The sequence below is a fragment of the Erithacus rubecula genome, assembly GCF_903797595.1.
Source record: "Erithacus rubecula genome assembly, chromosome: 6".
In the NCBI taxonomy this organism is placed as follows: Eukaryota; Metazoa; Chordata; class Aves; order Passeriformes; family Muscicapidae; genus Erithacus; species Erithacus rubecula.
The window spans coordinates 28014095-28038622 of NC_136688.1; the positions used below are offsets into that span (position 1 = coordinate 28014095).

The 24528-nt window shown below is 39.1% G+C and overlaps 1 protein-coding gene across 1 annotated transcript; it reads right to left on the reverse strand.

The window, feature by feature from the left end:
* Nucleotides 1-5355: 5355 nt before the first annotated feature.
* Nucleotides 5356-24444, reverse strand: SLC39A9 (solute carrier family 39 member 9). Its single transcript, XM_079309624.1, has 7 exons — nt 23944-24444; nt 20420-20528; nt 17128-17319; nt 14697-14765; nt 13382-13467; nt 11394-11528; nt 5356-9712 (listed from the first exon to the last, which is right to left on the reverse strand). Exons 1-7 carry the CDS (start codon nt 24037-24039, stop codon nt 9482-9484), a joined length of 918 nt encoding a protein of 305 aa, XP_079165750.1. The 5' UTR covers nt 24040-24444; the 3' UTR covers nt 5356-9481.
* Nucleotides 24445-24528: the final 84 nt, after the last annotated feature.

Sequence of the window (24528 nt, forward strand, 5' to 3'; positions counted from 1 at the left end):
TGACCTGCCTGTCACCCTTTACTTATTTTTCATTCTTTCTTATTTTTACCTTCTACAGACTAAGAGAGTAAAGAGGTTTCTAGCTCTGAACATCAAAAAGTCAGATTTTTTTTTCCCCCCCCTCTCGAGGCCTCTAAGACAAGCAAGGGTCTGAGTAGTTACAGCAAGTTCTTTAAAGTTAACAGGCTAGGGGAGGGAAAGAGCAACTTGCTTTTGTCAAGTGACAGGCCAGTGATGCTAGGGCAGTAGATAGCAGCAGGGTGAATTTTCTAACTGCTGGTGTCTGGACCCAGTAATTTGTAGTAACAGTGACTCTTTTAACATTTCCTTAAAGTGTATACTAATCTAATGAAGGGGAAACACAGCTGTACATCCTTGAGAGACAGCACTGGACCTTTAATCAGAAAATCTTTCTTTGGAGCAACAGGCTATACTGGCAAGGCAATTATTTTGCTAATACGTTGTCTTTACTTTTACTACACATCAAGCCAATAAAATTTTGCTAAAAATAAATGTTTGAGGCAGACAGCATTGCAACCTATACTGAAGTTACACTTAACAGGATATCCTGAGTCAGAAGGGACCTACAAGGAGTGTCAAGTCCACCTCTTAGCCCTGCACAGAAAATGCCCAAGAATTATCCCATGTGCCTTCACCACAGGCCACCCTCCAGCTCAAAAGGTGCTCCCTTCAGTTTAAGGAGACACATACTGGCTAACTTCAGCTGCTGAGGAGGCTTGTATTTTCTTTTTTCTAAAGTGAAAAGTTATACCTCCATGTTCTGGGCAGCCTGACAATACTGTGTTATGCAGAAAAGAACAAACTGCTTCTTGGGTTGGGGCCAGTAAGTTGAGATGGATCAGAGCTGCTGCAGAGTTGGAGAGATTCAGATCTTACCTTCCAGTAAGGCAGATTCCTTTTGCTTTTACAGCTTCTGAAGGTTCCCTAGCCATTTTTAACCCTGAGAAACATTAGCAATTATGGGAGTTATTAGCAGGTACTCAAACAATGTGGAGAAGTCCAGCTCCAGTTTCATTCTTGCAAAGACAAAATGTCACATGTACTCCTCAAAGTGATGCTCCAGCTTCTTAGGTGTACAGCTGTGTGCAGAGGCTATTTTAAGCAGAAAAGCAACTACCGTCAATTCACCTCTAGTGAGATACACTAACAGAGCATGTTTCTTTTGCACAATGATTAAATTTTCAGTGTCAGATGGGAAGTCAGAGCTGTTCTGCAGAACTCAAAGACAAGTTACTCAGCAAATGACATTAAAGTCAAGTGCCTCTGTAGATTTACATCAGACATCACCCTTACAGATGTATAATCCCATCTGACATCATCCCTTAATAAGAATTACATGGTCTCAGTGACCTGTTCCAGCCAAAGCCCTTCACCAGTCCCAGCTCTTCAAACACACTCGGGTCCATGCTGGATGGCCCAGGAGCCTCGTTAATCCAACTATTTGCTGTGGATATAGCGCCACTTCAGGAGACTTAAGGGAAGACAGAAAATAAAATACTAGTTTACTGAAGCAAAGGGATTTGACAGCAAGCAGCCAGCCCCATAGCTTGGCTTTTGGGAGGTAGCTTTCTCAGGAACTAAAACCATAGTCAATGGCTATTTCTTTCAGCATGAAAAGAAGGTAATTTTAATTTTTAAAAATCCTACTAAGATATCTCTTCTGGAAGAAAACTCATTTACTCTGGTTTTTGTTAAACAAAGATGCCTGCTAAAAAAACATTTTTCAGAATACATCAGAGTGGACAGCTGCTTTTGAAAGCTTCCTCCAGAAGACAGCCCACAGGCTTCCTGCAAGGCACCAGTTTTTCCCCCATTGAGCCTAAATACAACAAAATGATCACATGGCTGACAAACAGAAAATGCTTGGAGCTTCAGTAGTTAAGTAGGCTGCTTATCTGAGGTTGTGCTGTGCAGGGCCAGGAGTAGGATTTTGATGACCATTGTCAGTCTCTTTCAACTTAGAATATTCTATGAATCTAAGTATATCACTTGATTTCCCTCAGCCACTGTTCCTCGTGTGTGACACTGGTACAAAATCCAGAACATCACAAGAATACATACAATAGGGCAGTAGTTTGAGTACCATGGGCAGCCAAAAAAGTTCTGCAAAAGAAAAGGATTTGTTAGTATTTCCTTGGCAGAAAAATGGAGGGGGGGAAATGTAATACCTCTACATACTAAGGCATGCAAACAACCAGAGAACCACCAGCACATTTCAGATCTGACAAAACAGTCCAGCAAGGAACAAAAGATCCAGGACTGCTCATTGTGGAGAAACAGACTCTTTAGGCTGTTTCAGCACCAGCTACTATATCTGAATTCTCATGTTTCTAAAAACGGGTTAGGTGCTGGACTTCTAAGGTGTTTCTCAACTGCAGAAGTTTCAATATTGATTGCAGTCTACCAATTTCTACCCACTTTCTTCACTTTGGTCAAAAGAAGGAAAGAATTCACAGGTTTAACTTTTAAGAATAAATAAATATCCAGGAAAGCAGAACTGGCCAAACCCCGTTTTAATTAATCTGAAGTTCATAAAACACCCCGCACACGCACACAGAGACCACAATTGCTCCTGCATACACATTCAGCACTTCTTTTACAGCTACCACTGAGGTGATCACTGCAGCAAAGACCTTGAAAAGTATGGACACTATAATTAGGATTTCATTCAAGAGTGGAAACTGCAGGGACCACACCACCAATGTTTTTCACACCCCTCCCCTATACATTGTATAATAGCCATCAGCTCTAGTCGCAGAAAAACTTGAAGTTTTTCCTTCCTGGTCCTGCCCATCCAGCCAGTCACAACACGGTCAGGATTCCTGCTGCACATTTACACAGAGCAGGCACAAGACACCCCTTGCCTCCTTCCTATCCACATTCTCAAGTGATTATCTAAGTACAGAGGCACAAAGATCTACTGCTGCCATCTATCATAGCAGCAGACCATGACAGCTGTACTACAAACCCTGCAATGCTGAGGAGAGCCTGCAGCCAGATGGAAGATAAAATGTCTGGCAAGGAAGGGCATACAAGACTTTTCTCTCTAAAGCATACAGCAGGTTAAGAGGGCCATCTCCTTTCATTCTCCTGTGACCCATGCTGCCACATAGCTTTTGTAGATGAGGCTTCTTTCATAATGCTGAAGTTTGGATTGTAAGGATGAACATGGAAAAGCTCTCAGATCCACTGCCTAGTGGACTTGTACCCATTCACCTTTACTTGATGCATCTGCACAGAGGAGATATCAGGGGTACAAAGCTTTGTTCAAGATCAGTCACCTTTCGGTTTCTTTGTCAAAAAAAGACAACAGAACATGGGAAATCCATTGCAGTCCTAAAACTCGATTCATTCCACTGATAGCATCACACTCTCTGAGGGCAAGAAACATTTGAGTAAGAGGTGCAATAGTAAGATTCACCCAGAGTACTAGGAAGGCTTGTAAGCAGGGTTTTTAGCAGGCCTCTTCAAGCCTGTATAACCAGTATCTCATTGAAAGTGTTCCTTCAAACAGCAGAAGCCAAATAACCTCCACAGACTCCAACAGAATGATAATCATGTAAATTAATTACCACTTCAGATACTGGCTGGGCATACAGATACAGAATAAGCATTTTCCCCCTAATAATTTCAATCTACTTTTACATTTTTTCAATAATGTGCAGCTTTGGTGTCAGCATGACACAGCTTAATTTTTATTAGTTCTACAAGTTTTTCTGAATGATGCATTTTTCTTTAACCCCCATCCACAGCAACAGTTTGTTAATCTCTCAGCATCACAGACAAGAGGGAGAAGTGCTGTGATAAGGAGGGTGGAATGTTGTGCAATTCTGCCTACAGGGATATCTGGATAAGGCTTGCAGGCATCAGTAGAAAAATGGCTTAATTTGTCAGCTGGAACAATAGGTGACAGCTCATCATCTTGCTGCTGAGCTCATTCCTAATGAGTTGCTCATAAAAATGCTGATGTACATTTTTATTTCCTTAACAAATGAAGGAACACTCAGCAGCAATCGCCAGGAAGCCTGCAACACCACAGCTTCTAAATATTTAAGTTTGTAGTAGTAACTCTTGTAACATAAATGCACCCAAAGCATTTCCTCACATTTCCAAAAGGACTTACCACAGTGATTAAATCTCCAATTATTGAGGTGACATATTTACTGAATACACTAAAAGAATGGCAATATACTGTATAATGCTTTAAATACTTTAAAAATGAGTTTCACTTGCCAAAAAACAAATCTGGGAAAACCACTGGCTTTCCCTTCTTACTGCTTTACATTTGCCTATACCAGATTTAACAGCACCTCTGCCATTTGTTTCAGTTCTCCTACTGACTTAACATTAATCATATTCTCTTGTGCTTAAGCAGTATAAAGAGATTACACTTTCTTAATGACACAAGTCCTATGAGCTACCAGAAAAATCAAAAGCAAGCAACCAGCTGAGAGGATTGCTTATTGCTGGAATGAAAGAGCTAAAACATTGTGTGACAGAATCTTGGATAAGTCTGTAGACAGTAAGTGCAGCAGAAAAATAGAAATCAATTTTTGAAATAAATTGCTTGTAAGTCATCTCCATCAAGTGCTGTCTCTTAAATGGATACATGAAGTTTGCAGATACATAAATCACTCATCCTATAACATCACCATTCCCCTTTCTCTTTTCTGAAAATGCATGTCTGAACTCCAGTCCTGCTTACAGGGCAGCTGGAAAATATGGAGAACTTCTGTACACTATGTCAACTCAGCAGCTCTAAGAGGAATCTCATCAACAAATACAAATACTTGAGAGATGGGTGCAAAGGGAATGGGAGCCAGACTTAGCGTTTGCATTTTTGGTTTGGGACTAACAAGATTGAGAGCACAGGATTTTTATTTTCTTTAGTTCCAAAGGATCCTCAAGCCTTTTAACAGTGGCCTGGAGCAACCTTAAACCCATCATCTCCTTGTTGCACTCCAAAGAGGCCTCAGCCTTGTAAACTCGAGAGATTTCCCTGGGGGTGCAGGAGGAGATAGCTTCAGGGCAATGCCAACTCCTACACACTCTGTGAGAGACACTAAATGCCCTGCTCAAGCAGAGCTGTCACATCATCTCTGCATTAATACCTCTGAACACACTGAGAGACAAATCCACCTGCTACACTGCCTCCCAACATGAAGTTTCACATTCCAGGTTTGCAAGAGGTGCTCAGACACAATGAAGAAAAGCAACAAACACAATCCCACAAAAATAAAACATTGTCTGCAATGCTTGAATCCCATTTAAGACCTCATTTCCATCAGATATGTCACAAAAATCCTAGCAGTAAATAACAAGCCAACTCCGAAGCACTGCACCTAGTAAAAATTTAATATAATAAAACAAATTGAAAACGGCAATATTATTTTAACCATTCACAATTAAAGTGGAAAAATTATAAGGCAGCCATTCATGGAATGATTTTGTGTACAAATGGTTTGAAAAAAAGACATTAAAATTACAGTTCCATAGATGGAGTCAGGTAAACAGCAATGACCACACAACTTTTTTCCCTGGAAAGCCAAGGCTGCTAAGAGATATAAGAACAGTAAGGAAAAAAATTATTTTTAAAAGAAGTTTGATGTGAACAGGAATCTGATTATGATAAAGAATCCGATATTCATCATAAACTTTCCCACCATACTCCAATCACTCCTCCTTCTTCCACCCTCAAAAGAATACAAGTACACTTTCCTTGTCTTTATCCCAAGTGCCAGCACAGAACGGGAAGGGAGCAGCAGGAACATTTATTCCACATTATCTCTCTTTTCTGCAATCAGCTGATACCACATGGACACACCTGCTAGTGTCAAAAGCTCCTTGAAGGCTCTGAATTAGTTCCTGAATAAACACAGTGGTTTTCCTGGGCCTCTTGGGTAAGATTAGCCTTTTATATAATCCACCTGGAAATAGTTCTTTGGAAACAACAGTGGGTTTCTGTGTTTAACACCCATCCATCTGACAAGCCAAAGCAATCAAAAAATCCTGTCTTGGTGTGACAGCTCTGCCATCATTACTTAAGTTAATGTCAATGCACCTTCTGCCTTTGTCATTGAGTGCTGAAAAATAAATATTTCCCTTCTTTATATAAGGAATAGTAAAAGCTCTAGAACAGTAGGGAAAGTATCTGAAGACGTGAGGATCAACAGAACCAGCTTTAGTCCAATTCCTATTGCCAATTAGGAAATCATTAACTGAAAAGAAACAGGTAATTAAAAGATTATGGGTTTCCTAGAGGGACTTACAGAAGGAAAGTTGGACATGGCTGGTACCTGGTTTAAGCATTTACCTGCTAGACCTAATGCCATCTACGTCACAGAAGAAAAAACAAGCAGAAAGGCTATTACAGAGAGTAAGAGGAATTGTTTGCACCAAGGTCTCCTGAGGAGTAGAAAATGATACCAGATGGCCCTGACTATACGCAATGCTTGGATTTACTGTGACAGATGGGGACATAGGTAGAAAGAAAGGGATATAATAAAATGGACCATTTAGTTTAACTCATTAAAATACTCTGCGTCAAGAAAATAATCCTCCATTTGGAACTAAAAATTTGGAAAGGTTTGATAATACAAAATTTTACATTCTCTGTATTGACATAACCAAAAGCTTCTTTAGTCACTGAAGTTTCAGTTACAGAACTGAAAATAATAACTAACAGGTAACAGGCAGCCAAAACAAAATGCTATTTCTACTTCTAAATGAGCAGAAGAAAAACTAAAAATTATTGAAGTCTGTCACTTAACCAAATGCCAAAATGTATGTTTTTGAGTTCTTGTGCCAATTTTAAGTTGCCATGTTTTTTCAAGTTTTCATTCAAATTCCCTCACCTGCTGCTATACCTTGGCCTCTATACTCCATAAATCATTAAACAGAATATTACTATTTCTGCTGGCTGCCCCAGAAACTGGAAACGTGATGCATAGGATGGGAAAATGGGAAGATGACAAGACCTCTCAGCAGTGGCACCTGTGATGAATATGCCAGAGGTTATGTCAGCAGTGGAAAGTCTGGCTGCCACATCCTCACCAATCCACACCGATCCATGTGAAAAGGTTCTATCCACATGCTACAGCAGGGAACAAAAGGCATGGAACAGGACCTTACCTCTGTGAACCACTGCTACTGTTACACACAAAGTGAGGCTGAAGGGCAATGCAGTCAGGGTGCCAACTTAACTCCCAGGTGGGGTGCACATGCAAGTGACAGGACAGAGGTTAAAGAATAAACTTACTGCTTTAGGAAAAGGTTATGTGGAAAGATTAAACATGGTAAAATAGTGAGATTAACAAGGAAGAAGGTAATTAGGGGCAAATCAGGAAGAACAGAACTCTGGAGTAAACATCCCTGTGTATTTTTTGCATGTGTTAGGAATCTGCCCTGCTGAACTTTTTAAACCAGTAACTTACCAGTTGTATTATGTATGTTGTAAAAATCTCCAAACCAAAACAAACAAAAACAACATTGAAAAAGAAACAGAAGAGGATCCCATCCACATCCCTATTTTGCAGTGGCTTTTCAGAACACAATATTGAAGGTCTAATATAAAAAAATGCTTGTTTAGGCCAGAAGCACTAACTGTATCTGAAAAGACTGTCTTATGTGAAAATATGACTTCTAATAATTTTGCATTGATCTTACACATTAAAACACACAAATTAAAACAAGCACTCCTGGGAATATAACAATACATGAGTATTGTTACAGAGCCAACAGACAAAGTCATCACTAGTCCAAGAGCCAGGCCATACCCACTACTCTCTGAACTAACAGACAAACAGGACAATAACAAAAATGTAAAGAAGTTACGAGGCACAATGGGCTCTGCAGTTTGAGTAACAAATGGCATGACAAACAGTTGCCCTCATTCATTTGGAAACACGAAGCACTTCAGTTATGAAGATATATCTTCAAAATTCATTGAAAAAAAAGCAAAAAGAAAAAAGAAAAATATATTTGGCAATATTATCTTCAAAAAGTGCTGACAAAGTATAGCTTAAAAGGGGTACAGCATTAAAAAGTTTTCCCCTAAAGAATTTTATGCTGATTCTGTGCATGTCAAGCATTCCTGACTTTTCAATGCACATTAGAGTACAACACGTTTTGCATAAGGGAAATAGTGCCTGGTAAGACAAAGTTTTGCCTTAAAAATGGAGAGATCTTATACAACTCCTCTGCAATGAGACAAATCAGCTATTAGCAGAAAGTCCTCCAGCAGATTCACCGAAACTAATGCTTATCAGTAAGAGGCAAATTAACAATTCCCAAAGGAAAAGCAAAATATCTAACAGGTCCACTGGGAACCCACCAGTTTGGTTTTTTATTTGTGGGTTTTAGGGTTTTTTTTATTCAGAACTGCTTTAGAAACACTTTGTATTCTATCTGCAGTATAAATATTTAACTAAATATTTATTAGTTAACATCTTGTTTTGTTAGCCATAATACCTTTATTTAGTGAAAAACCCACACAACCCCCCACTGATTTCAGCAGTTCAGGGTTTTGAAAACAAGATAGTAAAGTTCTCTGGTCCCTCAACAACTGTCTCCATCAGATTTCTACTTCTCAGAGCCCAGACCAGCTCTGTTTCAAAGGACACTACGGGCATCTCTCTCAACAGAAGCAGCAGTGTACCACAGTAGCCAATACATAATTTCTGCCGACATTTTTGGTGCTTAACACTTGACTTGGCAGGAGACTATCTCCCAAGAAACAGTGCCTTTTTAGAATTTATTAACAATTAAATAATCAAAACACTATTCTTCTTGCTTCTATCATTTGTCTTAAACAATGGAATACACTGTAAGACACATTTGCACTTCCTTAAGCAGCTGATTCCTTCCTCTAATCCTACACATTGTCTACATAATTTCCTTCCTATCAAGTGACACTTCTGTGACAACAGCCAGTGTTATGCAGAGTTCCCAGGGTAGCCAATTTCTGCAATACCGTTAGTGACAAGCATCACAAGGGCCAGTCATTGCCAATGGACAACGTAGAACCGATGGGGGAGAGACCCCTTCTTCATTAGAGAGACTTCAACCTCTCACAACACAACTATCCTTGGGTTTTGTTCTCAGCTGTGAAAGCTGAACTGCAGGATACTTTGGTGATTGCAATTTTGTGATGAGTCGCTATGTTCTTCCCTGCTCACCTTTCTTAAACTTCAAGTTCCATCTTCCCTGAGAATAGGGCCAGAAGTAACAATTAAAAGAGCAAATGTCTTCAGAAAAGAAAGTTACATAGAATTTGTGTCCGGCTGCCAAAGTACATTTTGCTACACTAAAAACTTCCCCGGTATTCCTCATTTTGCAATCAAGATTCCCTCTGAACTCCACAAAGTGGATGGGATGATGATGGGTAAAAGAATGATATAGGGAGCAGCAGACAGTTACTGCTCCTGTCTTGTCGAGGAGGAGAACAGTGAAATTTGAGCGTTTAGTGATGGTGTCCAATAGACAAAACTAGAGGAATAAGGCATCCTATTACTAGGGCTGCCACCTCCAGACGACTGAGTCCTTTCCCTCCAGTTGATTCAGGTTTGTGGCTATGAGCAATTCCTCCTACTTCTGGGAGGACATGAACTGTGGCAACATAAAGGAAAGTCCCAGCAGAAAACAGCATAGCAACTCCAGTGGCATTGACTTCTGAAAGGGCTTCTTTGCTGCTCTGAAACACAAAGAGCAAAAAAAGTGAGAATAAGCAGAAGTTCTTCAATTGGTAATAAAAAACTTCTCTCAGTATCCAGGAACAATAGGATTTCTATCAAGTCTTATCTCACAATGACAATGGTTTAGTGTGATTTTTTGTGTCTTGCACCTTACATGTAGTAACTGGCACCCTGAAGTTGTGAGGAGCAAAAAGACAACCCTCCTGCTAGCTAATTCACTTTGGACTTAAAAAAGAAAAAAACATTACAAAAAGAACCTTCAGAAAAGGAAAAAAGTCACAGTCTGCTGAAGCATTTTGTTTGTTCAGCTCACAGCCAATACGTCAAACAGGTTTTGAAAAAAAATAAAATTCATATTGAAAAGCTAGAAATTTTAGGGAGGATGCTCAAGGCCAACTTTTTTCCTCCCTTTTTCTAAACAAGGGGTTCAGATAAGATGTTAGCCTTTAAATATTTGGTCCACGGAACCAAGTCCCAAAACATCACTCATAAAATATTTCATTTGTATGTAGAAGTAAACACCCAAAACCTTTTCCAACAATTTGATGCAAACTTCATGAAGAAATGCATCTTCTGCATCAAAACTGAGTACCTCTTCACCTTCATAATAAGATTAAGATATGCAACAGATCAGTAAATGCAATTAAATGCCAACCCACTCTCATCAGATTCAAATGCTTCTTCAATGCTTTCCAACTCAGATGTGATCTTAGTTCTTGTGTTTACTCCCAGATCATTTTTCCAAAGATAAAGATACATCATCTGGAACTACAAAACCACTGTGACAGCCCTGATGCCTCATCAATTCTCTGTTCTTTCTGAACAAAATGTAAAAAATGTAAACCCAACCCTTGATGAGGACACTTCAAAAGAGTGCTCAAAGAGAATTCTATTTTCTATTTACAGACACAACCATTTTTCCTGCTGTCTTTGGTACTGTAGTGTCAAATATAAATCCTCTCCAGCAAGTAAAGGATTAGCCCAGATGATTTATTTAATCTTTCCTCTCATGCCTTGAATTTCATGAGATCACATTATACCTTTTATAACATGCCACCATAGCAGGACACACCACAGCTGAGAAATACAGGAGCATCCAGGATATGCTATGAGAGGCAGAAACATTTAATTTGGACAGAGATGGTAAACTCGTGCAGTGCCCCATTCACAGGCCATTTGTTGTACAGACCCAAGAGACCACGATGCTTTAAGGAGTAAGGCAACTAGCTGAGGATTCAACTTCTGACACAAACTTTGAATACAGAGGACCACTTCTGCAATGGTGGGGGAAGCTAGAGGAGATTATTTCCTACCTGCATATTAAAAGAAGAATGCATGCAATAATGCTAAAAATTACTTATTTAAATAGGCATCACATAAAACCTGCTATATGAATAAATTGATCTCAGTGGGGAGCGGCAGAAAGGATAAAAGACAGAAAGCAGACTTAAAAAAAAATATACCAAAAACTCTATAAAGGAGTTATGTCACTGATTCTGATGGAAATGCATGGATTATTGTTTGTTTAGTGCATTCATATTGCACACATTTTCTTACATCTTAATTCTGCCAAATTTTTCAAGCAGTTTGGAATTATATAATATGAAACTCATATCACAGTCCTTTCCCCAAACTTCACCACTAAGCTAGATTTTGGGCAGGACAAAGCCATGGACCTACCTTGCTTAGCCCTAAGTATGTCACCATCGACATAACAGGTGCTGCTAACGCAAAGACCAGCAAGTGTTTTCTGATTCGGTTCCGTTCTAGCCCAGCGTGCATCAGGAAGGAAACCAGGCCAAAGGCAGCTGGTGCCTGCAAAAAACAATATTCACTGCTAATAAAATTCCTTCTTAAACTGCCTGAAAAATGGGAAAAGGTTGAAACACTACATACTACAATGAAATGGACTGAATTAGAAGACATTCAGGGCAGTCATTAACATGCTGCAGCTAACACAAATCAAGAGCGTTCTGCAGACTGCCCCACCTTAATAACCAAACCTAATGGAAACTCATGTTCTGGCTATCAGAAAACATGTACATTATAAATACTAAAATATTCATTCTGACTACAGCCATTGCTATAATCCCTAAGACTCCATCAACTTAGGTAATTTCTTTTTTCATGTTGTTACTGTCACATCCTTAGACAGACAGTTTCTTCATCTGCATTAGAAAATTTTCACAATTAACACAAGGAGTGGAACAATTGTCCCAAGACAGGTAAGAGTAAGCCTCCATGTTAACAAAGACTTAAGAGCTCATTTGATAAGTTCATTCCTGTTTTCACCAGGAAGCAAACAAATACTTCCTTCTCCCTTGGCTGGCATCCAGCTTCTTATCCAAAAGGCATAGATGTCCCTACTACTCACAGAATTTACTACATTTTTGCTTGTATAAAGATACAAGCAATCAACCGTGACATTCCTGAGGTAAGATGTAACACTAAAATACCTTAGGCACTTTTATAAACAGAATCTATTTTTTTTTAACACAGAAGGAAATAATGAGTGAAGAAAGATGAGAAAGACAAAAGAATGAGTCAGGATCAGAAGAACAGAAAGAAGACACCAGAGAAGAAATAAGTTTCTCTTCTAACAGCCAATATTCAGAGGAGAATTTTTCCTCCTCTAAAATGGTACCATTCCAGAAGTCAGTTAAGAACATTAGGAACAATAAAACAAGTTTCACCTGGCAATAACCATAAATTAAGCTCCAAAATGAGACAGTGACATTGTCACCCTCAAAGGAAGTTATGTAAAACACAATTACTTGTATGAACATCAAAGAAAAGAATTAATAGATATGCATTTCCTAACATTTTGAACATGCAATTATGTAGGATTTCTGATGAATTTACAACTAACCACTGTAATCCATTTGCCACAAGGCAAATTTCATCTGCACAGGTATGTCTAAAGTCTACACGGCCAACAGGCTTCACATTCACACAAGTATTCAGCAAAGACCTCCCCATCCTCAACTGGATGCTGTTTGCTTGTTACCATCAGCAAAACATCAGTTATCCTACAAAAATGGTATATGAGTGATGCTGAAGCTTACAACAGAGGTAACCAGAAGTTGTAACTTAGTACTCTGATATTTCAGTGGTTTCAAAAGACTAACCCTTTAAACACTAAAACCCTTCACAACAAATATCCTCCCCCTTTTCTGATGATCATCACTAAACCAAGACTGCTGTGATCAGCATAAAGCTGCTTTTCCTCCTTGAATGCACTAGCATGTACTTCTGTGCTTCACCCTTTAGAACTACTCTAAATCTGTCTCTTACAGCGGTAATAACCAAGGGGTTTTTTGTTTGTTAAATAAACACTACCACACTAGCTTCAGAAGAAATACAAAGCAGACACATTTCCTCATGAGCTACTCTAATCTCTCTATTTTTAGGAGACTTTTCCCAACCTCTCTAACCAAGGTGGGCAGTAGGCAGTCAGAATTATCTCACTTGCAACCCACTCAGACCTAGCATCAATCATGTGCTCTTCTGTCATATCTCATATCCATGCTTTTTGGTCCTTGACACTGTACTAACCTCTTCATTTCAATGGCACTAAACACTTCTGCATTACATCACTAATGAGACTGTAGATCTTCAGCAATTGCTGTGAGTGTTACCAGTCAAAGAGTTTTTTGATGATAACTCACCTTGTGCAACATAATCGCAACAAACACTATCAACTGGACAGTAGTCTGAGAAGTAGAAGCTGCTGCACCCAATGCAACACCATCAGCTGAAAAAGAAGTGCACAGAAAAGAATGGATTATTCTTCTACATGAGTTTCCCCAAGTCCCCAAAGGCTGACAATAGAAAACATGTGGATTTAAGAAGCTCCATTACTGAAAATTGCCATTTACAATAACAACCCAATAGAGGATTCACTTGACTTTGTTTGTTAAGACATAACATTTCAGAATATCAGAAAACCCTCAACAAGAGCTGTCTCATATTTCCCAAGACCATAAAAGGCATTATGAGAATCTACTCCTTATTGACACATTCTTTCAAATTAAAACAAGTAAAAAGTTTAGTTGTTTCAGTCTACTGTACCAGAAGAGACTTCCTCTCTAAATTAAAGAAATTGTTTTAGATACTAAGTATTGCAAAAATTTTAATTGCTAACCTTTAAATGATTTTTCAAGGATAAATACTACTGTAAATATTTTTAACACTTAGAATAAATATACCGTCTTAACTAAATTAAAAATTGATATTATACTACTCCTCAGTATATAATCACTTTGTTTAGTGAAGAAGTATCTTTTCAATCAACATCTTCTGACTTATCTAGATACCAACCTTCAGCAGGATATGAAAAAGCACCATATTTATACTACATATAGATAGTGAAGAATCACAATGTGAACATGGCTTGACTGTTGCAAGTCAGCCTAAATGTGTTGCAGTCAAGTCTTCGTGCTTTACCTTGTAATGCCTTTTCTTTCCTTACAAGGTACTATTCTTTTAAATTAATTTTTTTTTTAAACCCATCAACCAACGAGCAAACCCAAAGGTGTTTCATACAGCCTATCAAATGTGTTAGAGTGTATTGAAATTTAGCAGCTAAAGGAGTCAGCAAAGGAATGGAAGAGGCAGGTTTTTCATACAGCTTATCAAATGTGTTAGCTTGCATTGAAATTGAGCAGCTAAAGGAGTCAGCAAAGGAACTGAACAGGCAGAGAGTGAGCATCACACAACCTTTCAGATGGGAAAAACAAAAGAGTAAGAGTAGAAGAGAAAATTCTATACCCATATAAAACTCCATGAACCATCTGAGCTCCCAGTTAATTCTGGGAAAGATCCTTAGTTCTCCCTGCTTTTTTTTTTTTTTTTTTCTTTTATAAAAAGCCACCTCCCAGGCCACAACACAAAATCAAAACCCAAATGTCTCCATCACACCTAAAGATGACCCACACAGCAATGCATATACTTGTCAAGCACTAACAATAGGTCCCACATTACCTGCAGCATGGACTACTAGTCCCAGTGTTGTGGTGATTTTGGAGTTGCCTGATCTTGCAGCTTCTGGATCTGAAACAGTCATGAGAACAGTTATGACAGAGATTAAATTAATAAATCATGCTGGAAAAAAAAATTTAAGTATCACTGTACATATCTTCCCCCAGCTGCTTAGGCAGTTTGTATTCAAAACTACCAGCTTCTGTATTTCTGCATTTGATATACTGTATAGTTTGACACTTAACACCTTCAAATCACCTGAAGTTCTGCCAACAAATAAGTGACAGACTCATAGACAATTCTTTGCAACTTGCAGGATCTCTCTCATAGGCAGAAGCAGATAGTTTAGGTTTTAGGAGGCTTTCTTAACCTCAAATGAAATGTTAAAGGTCTGTGCCTCCAAGAAAAAGAAAAGTTATTTTTGGATCCCAAGAATCCAGAGCTGCTTTGAGAGTCAGGATGATTTTTTTCCCCACACAGCTCAACATTCATATTTTCCTTCAGGTAATAGGCTGGGTCAGTTTTTGTTGCAGTGATTGCCTGGCAGTTCGTAGTAAACAAAGTCTACTTGTCACAGCATCAGTTGCAAAAAGCTCCCTTTGACCTTATACACCACAAAGGAGAAATGCAGCCAGGGCTGTTTGAGATACAGTGTTTTCACCAGAATTCCTGACATTTGCAGGTTAGGTCATTACACAGCACAACACAGCAACATCAATATCCACCACTACGCAATCACTGCAGGGTGGGTAAGCCCTACACAAGTGTAGAAACATCTGATTATTCAACTGTTTAATTCCAAATAGTTTGAGCAGTCATGACTGAATTATCCCAGTGGTCTGTAAAACAACTGCAAGCACAACTACACTGCTTCACTAACTCTGCAGTGATGCTGAAAAACAGTGAAACAGAAATTCCCATCCTTTTCTTTCCTCCTGTCTGCTCCCTTACCACCCAGTCTCTCTTCATACCCAGGCACACATGTAGTTTTCCAATGAGTCAGATCTAAACTAATACATTCTCTTTGGTCAGCTTGATCTCCTGAATGAAGGGGAAACTGTGTGAGAAATTACTAAAATAAGCTGCACTTGTATGACAGCAATGGTATACTCATGTCAAACAGGAGGAGATATAAAAAACACTTTCTTTATAATTGTTTTGGATTGACCACTACTAAACACAAAGAATCACATTTGATTTCACACCTTCATTCTAGCCTACTGAATTTTTCTAGTTTAGACAAAGTAACATCTAGTCACTTGCTAAATAATAAACTACAGGACATTGGTTCAAGAGAAAAGTGTTTTTCTTCAGTTGCTTTGAAAAACATTACAAAAACACTGCTACATCTCCTGTGACAGATACAGGCTAGATAAAACTTTACTTAATATTCTATTTTATACTGTGTATGTCTACCACAGATCACAGTCTTCTGGTATTTGCTATGATCAGAGACATAGGAAAGGGTCATAACCTATAAAAACCAAGGATCCTTTTGGAAGTTGCTCACCTGTATATCCCTGATATCCTCATTGCCAACGTTTCTTTAGAACAGCTCTGGAAATCAGCTACCTTGGCTGTGGCTCCATTTGCACTTCTTCAGGAGTACACAGGTGACCTTGCACTGGCCTTTCACCTGCCTCACTACAGTAACTCCAAAACGAGCTGCACTGTGAACTGACAAGAATCCAGCCAAAACATACCTCACCACCTTTGTGTGTGTTTCACTTTTCCTTTAAGATCAATTTCTTCTTTTTTCAGTGCCAAATTCCAGCATCAGAGGATATTGTGTGTGAGAAAATAAGCAACCAAAGGCAACAAAATACCTTTCTAAAATGACAGAACACCTTTGGTGCATTTCAAGTTACACTCTCAGCATGAAGGCACAGGCAGGAAACAAAGGCAACTGCATATTTTTAGTGCCTTGCAAGAAGCTGATGAATCTTTACACTAAGCAAAATGTATTTTGAAGTATGTGAGCCTCTAGACTAGTGTGGGACGTCCAGCTATGCAGTTAAAGTACCAGTGCTTATACCTATTCATTTCTGCCATCTTACTTAAAATAACTCGCTGTTTTTTGCAAATTATACCTACATATATGACAATTAAGTAGGAAAAACGAATACAAGAGTAATCTGAAGTTTTTTGGAAAGCCAAAGAAATCCCCTATGGGTGATACTGTACAACAGACAATAACTCAAGTCACCCTTCACACCTGCACCACAAGTGCTCATACACGTTACTGGGGCAAGCTCTCAAATTATGGTGAATTTTGAGATCGATTTCCAGCTTAAAACGTTTCATATGGACCTTGGCTTATGTTTTTAAAGTACCTACTGAAACTCTGGACATGACTGGACAAACTATATCCTGGCAGCATTAAAAAAAAATTGCAACTAATTTTCAAGTCTAACTGAAGAGAATCTTTACTTACCATCTGTAGTGTGCACATGAGAGCTGCCTATCTGATCCACCAGCAGCATGAAGACAAAGCCAAGGACAAGGGACACACCGATGTAGGCGTGCAACCTGGAATGGTCGTGGCCATGCTCGTGTACTGCTGGGATTTTTGCCACCTTCTCAGACTCCATCACGTGCTGCATCTCGCTCGCTGGGTGATGCTTTCCTGTGACAAGCAAGCAAGCAGATCAGGACAGGAGACTAAATATGACATAGTCACTTCTTTCCTCCTCTGCCAAAAGCCTTCCTCACACTTTCCTGGATGATACACTGAAGTCCTTGCTTAAGGTCTTTCTTAGATAACATTCTTAGCAAAGCCTGGTTGATTTCTCCTCATACATCTTCAGCAGGGAAAAGCAAAGAAATCATTAATATATTATAAGCCAGGTTGCATTTTAAATACGAATTAATTCACAAAAATTCTGTATAATTCCTTCTTTAACTGAAGTTGTCAGTTTTGTCAATATTCAGAGAGACTGCCAAGCAGTTCCTTAATTATCCTCATTTAAGTGAGAAAACACTTAGAAAAAATAGGTTCCATCCACTAAAAGATTTAAAACCATTTTTAAGAAGATTAATTGATGCTGAGATATAAACAAGTTATATTGATATACCAAATTGATACAGACTACAACAATAGTTAAGTCAAGCACACTGACCTACAAATGTCAGTACCACCCCAGAAACCCAAAGTCCAAGCCCTGGGGATGAATGATGTGTGGTTTCCTTTCCCTACACAAGCTATTAAAGCCTGTCCATGTTTTTCTCATTTTAAGGAGGTCTTCTGGATGGCAGGTACTCTTCAGAAACTTTAAAAACTTATACCAAGAACTTGACTCACTCCAGCAAGTCATCATCTTGCTGGAATATACATACATTCTATTGGATGAGACAAGTGTATGTTCATCCCACTGTACAAAACATCACAATGCCATTACTACAGTCAAAGCACATCAGAATAAGCTTGGTAGCAAAGATTTCAAACATATCTTTCCTGAACAAGATTATCAATAAAATTACTTTAGACCACATAAGATTTTTGTCATCCATATTATGAAGTTGCCTTTGCTTCGGATCATTTCAAGCCATAAATTGCATAACTCGGGGCAATCTTTCTGACAGCAGTTACACAGTTTCAGCAGTTAGAACAAAGGAATGAAATCAGCAATGGAATTTTATCTGCTGGTAGTATCCAAACCAAGGTTTCACTCTATAGTTACACAGGCTTATGATCAAAGAATAACCCAAGTCATGATATGCTATTTGCTCTCAGCCTACAAGGTCGAAAATTATAAGTTATTTATTCCATAGCCTGTGGGTAAATACAGAAGTAATAGTAAACTACTTCTGTATCAATGGAAAACACTGAAATGCTTGCTACCAAGCATCCAGTCAGAGTTAAGTTACACCTGAAAGAGAGAAAACAAAGATTTCTCTTTTTGTTTTTCCACTAATGTGAATATACCTCAATGTTTCCCACAGTTGCACTTTTCTAGTTTTAGTTATGTAAATAGGTGAACTTGAAAATGAGAAAAAAAAAAGAGAAAGCTGTTCTCATAGTTTAATTTTGAATATCTTACTTTTCTAAGAAAAATATTAGAAATAATTTTTGTAGTTAAACATGTAATTCCCATTAATTCTGCCCCTTTGCAATAGAAAAAAGAATTCAGCTAGACTGTTGTTAGACACAATACTGTGAGTTAGACATTGAGTCTGAAGCCATTTACACACTTTTTTTTTCCCAGGGAAAATACTTCTGCTATTACTACTGCAGTACTGTGAAGTGTCTTTTTTGTCATATACTACACCAAGTTATAGCCCATACAGCTCGACACAGTAAGTTGTCAAGTCATATATAAACAGTATGCCTTGTTTAGTGGAAAAGTATTAAAACCTACAAATGTTCACAGCAATTGTATTCATTGCTAGCTGTACCATTACAAGAGAAAATCAGCCTACTCAGAATTAAAATTGAATGGAGAGCAAACTCACAACTAAAGCTCATTAGAGACAGCCAACTTCAGAGTGCACAAATTATAGAATAGTATAAAAGCATAATCAGAGCTTCTTTCACTTCTTCATAAAGGATGATTGTATGTATTATCTTCTATTTATTCTAAATCTAAGCAGAACAAAATAATTTTAGTGGAAGCTAAAACAGTATACATTAAAGCATATTACTAAAATGAAATTTAAAAGTTTAGAAACACAAACCCAGTATTACAGGAAAAGCAAAGGACTACAGTTAGCTCTCAATCCCAGATCAGCAACAACCATACACCAGATGCTTGCAAGGTTCTCTACAGCCTCAACTTTATAGTGCTTTTCCTTGCAATCAGTAAGCCACTGCCTCTGTTTACTTTCAAAGTTCTGATTCTGAACATAGTGGAAAAATTTCATACATGCAATGGTCATCTAATAGCACAAGTCTCCAAGCAAAAGCAAAATTTAGAGTGCACTCCAAACAGAGGTGATGAGCCCTGGCTATTTAAAATAATGTCATAACCTCAAACTGAACTTTGTTTCAGCTTTTGGCTATAAGACACACTCCACACAAACATCCCTGGAAGACACAATCTCTGCTCACCTGGAGCTCTTCATTAGAGATGATGAGGAGGTTTAAGACAGTGACAGCAGACTAGAAGCAGACACTTGAACACAGATTTAGATGTGTAATGTACACCACCACCCATGAAGAAATGCCTGCTACTCTGTAAATTAGCCCTATATAACCATAATTTTCAGCTAAGTATATTAATTCCAAGATGCTTTTCAGCTTCAGAGGAAATTCTTATTAGGGCAGGGACACAGATTTGTAAAATACCTTCTGTAACTGTTTTAATGAGAAGCAGTCTAAACTACAAAGAGAAGCAGCAAATGCTCCATAATTTCATTCTCTGCCAAAGGCACCCTTACACCTCCTTTGAAGTTCCAGTGGAAGTTAAACTCTCCTCAGAATAAGAAACACTGCACACAACCTGTCATAAAAGGCTGCTATTCCATGAACAGTACAGCACAGTATCCAGACCCATCAATGACTGGATAAGTCAGCAAGAGTCATCAGTGTGCAGCCTGATCATATCCCTCAGTGTGCAATATCATGCTTATGGTAGTTTTGCATTTCTAGGCCTGTGTTGGGCCATGCTGCTGTGAAGCTCTTCCTTCAATCTCATGTTAAAAAAAAAAAAACAAAAAAAGCCTCAGTATATCATAATACACCATGATCTAAGTTATCTTGAACCAGGCCATCTGGGTTTGGCTCTTACCCTCCAAAATGTCTTCATAAAGTGCATGTACTCCTTCTGGCACAATGACAGCCAAGGCAGTTCCACACAGGAGCCCAGCACCCAGAACAGTCACCAACTTCAATCTCTCCTGCAAGTAAGGACAAAACAAGTATCTTCTTTTAGAATAAAAATTATTTCTTTATTCTGCCTTATTAAAAGAAGGGTTACTTGTTATATAAATATTGAGAATTTTAATTAAACCTTATCAACAATGCATAAACCTAATTTTTAAAAGTAAAGAATAATAGCCTCAGCAACAGTCTTTAAGAATTTCTATAACAAAAATAAAAACCACACATAGTTTTTCAGTACTTTCTACTGTTAGAGTTATCTTCCTAGTTATATTCTAGTTTGGGGAAAAAGCTTAGAGATATCATCCTCCCAAACTGATTACATTCTGACTCACCAACAAATTCACCAATTCACTTCCTTGTGACTACATGGAGAGGCTAAAGTCAAAGCCACGTACTAAAATCCAATTACATAAATATATAATAGGGTCTAAAATAGGACAGTTTGCAGAGGCCAGATCCTCCTACCAACTGTGTAGCACACATTTAGTGGCAGAACCATCACCTTCCGTGTCCAATGAGAAGTCTGAGAGCTATCAAAACATTAATGTTAACTACTGAGGACCTAGAGACAGAGGTCAGCATTTGAATAACAGGAAACAACTTGTTGCATATCATTATTATGCCATCCATTCTCCTCCATGCCCTGCCTTGTTCAGTCTCACCAAAATGTGCAACACTTGGACAGAAGAAGCAGGAGGCACTGGGGACATGCACAAGCAGCTTCCTGAAAGCAAGCCAAATGTGACCATAAGGGAACAACTGCAGCATTACTGGAGAAAACTCCAACAGTAATATACAAGAGATAGAAATAAGTGTAAAGCTCTCATAAACATGCCCTGTATACTAGCAATACAATAATTATACTTGGTAAATTGTCACACAGTGGCAATATACACAAGAAGATAAATTTTCAACATCTGCTGTTCATAAAGTAATTCTGCAAAAATATAGTACTGTACAAAGAAAAAAACATTATTTTTATCAGCAACAATATAGTATTTTTTGCATGCACACATAAACACAGAGGAAAGTGTCAGAAGTAATACTGATTTATAACAACTGCAAATACATAGTATAGATTGCCTTCACTTAGGCACCTGTGAATTTTCAGGATCCATGAAAATACACACTAACAAGTTATCATTTCAAAGCAAGTCTCCATCTCCTTTTCAGAACAAAATATTTAATTGTAGTGAATATAGACATTTAATAAGAACAGCCTATATAGATAGGCAAAAGGAATACAGCTTTATCCAATAAATCAAACAATTTCTGTTAAATACATTTGCATGTTAAAAAACAAGAGCAACACAGTAAGCAGTGGTAAAACTCCACGGATAAAAAAAATCTCAAATTATTCAAATTACCAACTGTTCCACTGCTCAATGTTTTTTTAAGTCTGTGTGGCATGGAAACTCTTATTTGGACCTATCAAAAACTCACACCTGCTTTCAGGAGGAAGTGACCCCAGTTCCAGCCTCTGTTACACCACCAAAACATTCAAACTACTACAACTTTTTTTTTCCTCTTTTGCATTTATACTACACTTTAAGAGATAGCCTCAGATCTGGTAGAGTTCTATTTCCAGCCCTAAGAAAGATCAACAAAATCCTGTAAATTAGGAATAAAATGAAGGGGTACCTCTGCATACAGAATTAAGGCAAAGCTCTGTTCAGCTGGGACCTTTTACCATTCATGTTTAGTCATACCTGGCTTTCCCAGAGCTTTGTACTTTCAAGAATATCCTAATCTAATGGAAACAACAGAATACAGCATGAGATTAGAATGCAAATAATAAATTCCATGGCAAAAAATAAACTGAAGGAACGTGTTAACATCAATGAGTAGTTTTATTGTTCTCTAACATCTGGGGTATATTATGCACAGCATTCACTTTTGTTTACAACTCAATCATTACAAATGGCCAGTGGGAAGAGACATTTTTACTCACTTTGGCTATCTGCAAAACTTTGCAAACTATAGAATGAATTGTCCAAACAGTTATTTTAGTTTGAAATTCTCTTTGTTGCAGAACCCTAAGCAATAATTTTCAACAAAACAATTATAACTTCTAATTAGACACTTCCAGGATTAGCTAGGATTTGTACATCATGTGCAGAGATATTTTGCTCTCTTAAACCAGCACTGCATGCAAACCCTCAAAAATATCTAAGATTTAAATCAAGAGTAAAACCGAGTCAAGAACTTCTGAGAGCTTAAGATACCACAATAAACTTGGCAGCACACTGCATACTGATGATAAAATACCACACACACAAAAGGCTAATTAAGTACATGGTTACTGGTTAGGCACTTTGGGATCTACAACAGATCCTGGAAGCCTTGAAAGGTTTAAGAGACCACTGATTCAACTACACAAAGAAAAGACAGAGACAGATCAAGAACCTTAATTTCAAACAACACTGAATGTAAGTTAACAGGTGACTATGAAGCACATACATGTCAAAATGTAAAATTAAATTTAAAAAGGGACAATATTAGCACACGAGGCAGTGCTCTCAAAAAATTTGCAAGAAAACCCTCTGTGTGCTTCAGGCCAGAAGTGAGCTTTGAAGAGCAAGACAGTAGAAACAACAACACTGAAGACACATAAGGGAAGGTCCACCAAAGCACCAGATGAAGCACTGGCAAAACCAAACTCTGCTGATATTCACGTGAAGACACCCAAATACACTCTCAGGTTTCAATTCATGTAGCTGAGCTGTACATTTCCTAAAATGAACAGCCTTTCCTTCCATGCTGCTCAGGGTGTACTGCTCCCAAGGCCTCCTAGTAATGATGGACAGGTGCAAGCAGCCCCCTGCCTTGATGGAAAACAAAGGCACATTTCTCCTCCAGCACCCTGCTTCCCAAAAGCAGCACTACTTCCAAGAGAGATGGGAACCCTTCATAAGAGTGCTCTCACTACCTCAGAACAACTAAACTCACTACACCATAGCTCTATACAATAACCATCATTTAGAAAGAGAAAAATCCCTCAAGTATCAAGCAAGCTGTGAGCAAAATTTGAGTGAATCAAAGTTTTTCCGAGAATATTTTTGGCATTGTTTTTAAAAGCATTAATTTGAGTAGCCCAAAGGGACATAAGAGATAATCACCGACTGCAGCAATTTCTTACACAAGCTTCTAAGAATAACCATGTTTATTCATGTCCTTACATTAAGTGCTGAGACTTCACCTGTACCAGAGACTCGACTCAAATGTGACAAGTTTAAATGGTCACTGCGAAACAAGCATAAATTTACACAGCAGATTTGAATGAAAATTAACATTGCCCTCATAACTTTTAAAGACAAAGCTTCATCATTAAAAGCGTTGCCGTATTCCAAGGGGACGGCACCAGCTCCTCAGAGTTCTCTCTGGTTTCTCAATTAGCAGCCAACGAGCAGTTTGGCGGAGTTGTCTTACCTCGGAAAAATTAACTGCCAAGGGAATAATTCCTGCCACATAGCAGGCGACCAGCATGGCCAGGGAGAGCAGGCAGATGGAGGGGAAGTCATCCATTTCGCCGCTTTCTGCGCGGTCCCTCGAAGCGAAATCCAACAGCAACTTTTCCAGCTCTCCCCACCGCACGCCTTAACCCGTGCCCACGCCGAGCTCCCAGCAGAGGCTTTTAGCCATGTCTCTCTCGCCCGGCGGCAGCGGCCGGCTCGGCCCCCAGCCGGGGGTGCGCGGCCGGGGTCGGGAGCGGCTCGGCCACCGGCGGCGGGCCCGGCCCTCACCTGAGGCGGGGGAACTCCCACCCGCACCGCGCTGCTCCCAGGGCAGGCGGCAGGGAGGGAGGGCTGGGGAGCAGCGAGCACGCAGGCGGCTCCTCACGGCGGGGCAGCCCCAGACGGAGCCGAGGGGACCCTGCGGGACCAGCGCTCCACCCCGCACCCGCGGCCGCTGCTCCGGCGGCCAAGTGGCACCTCAGCGCTTCCCCTTCCGGGCCGGGCCGCCGCGCCCCGCCCGGCTCCAAAATGGCGGGCGGCGCCTCGGCCCCGCTGGGCC

Bases quoted from the DNA above. Each gene is read 5' to 3' on its own strand.
- SLC39A9 (XM_079309624.1), bottom strand. From the start codon at position 24,039: ATGGATGACTTCCCCTCCATCTGCCTGCTCTCCCTGGCCATGCTGGTC. The intron at 17,320-20,419 runs GTAAGAGCCAAA...TGCTTGTCACAG, and splicing joins TTATGAAGACATTTTGGAGG to GAAAGCATCACCCAGCGAGC. The intron at 9,713-11,393 runs GTAGGTCCATGG...TTTGTGTTTCAG, and splicing joins CATACTTAGGGCTAAGCAAG to AGCAGCAAAGAAGCCCTTTC.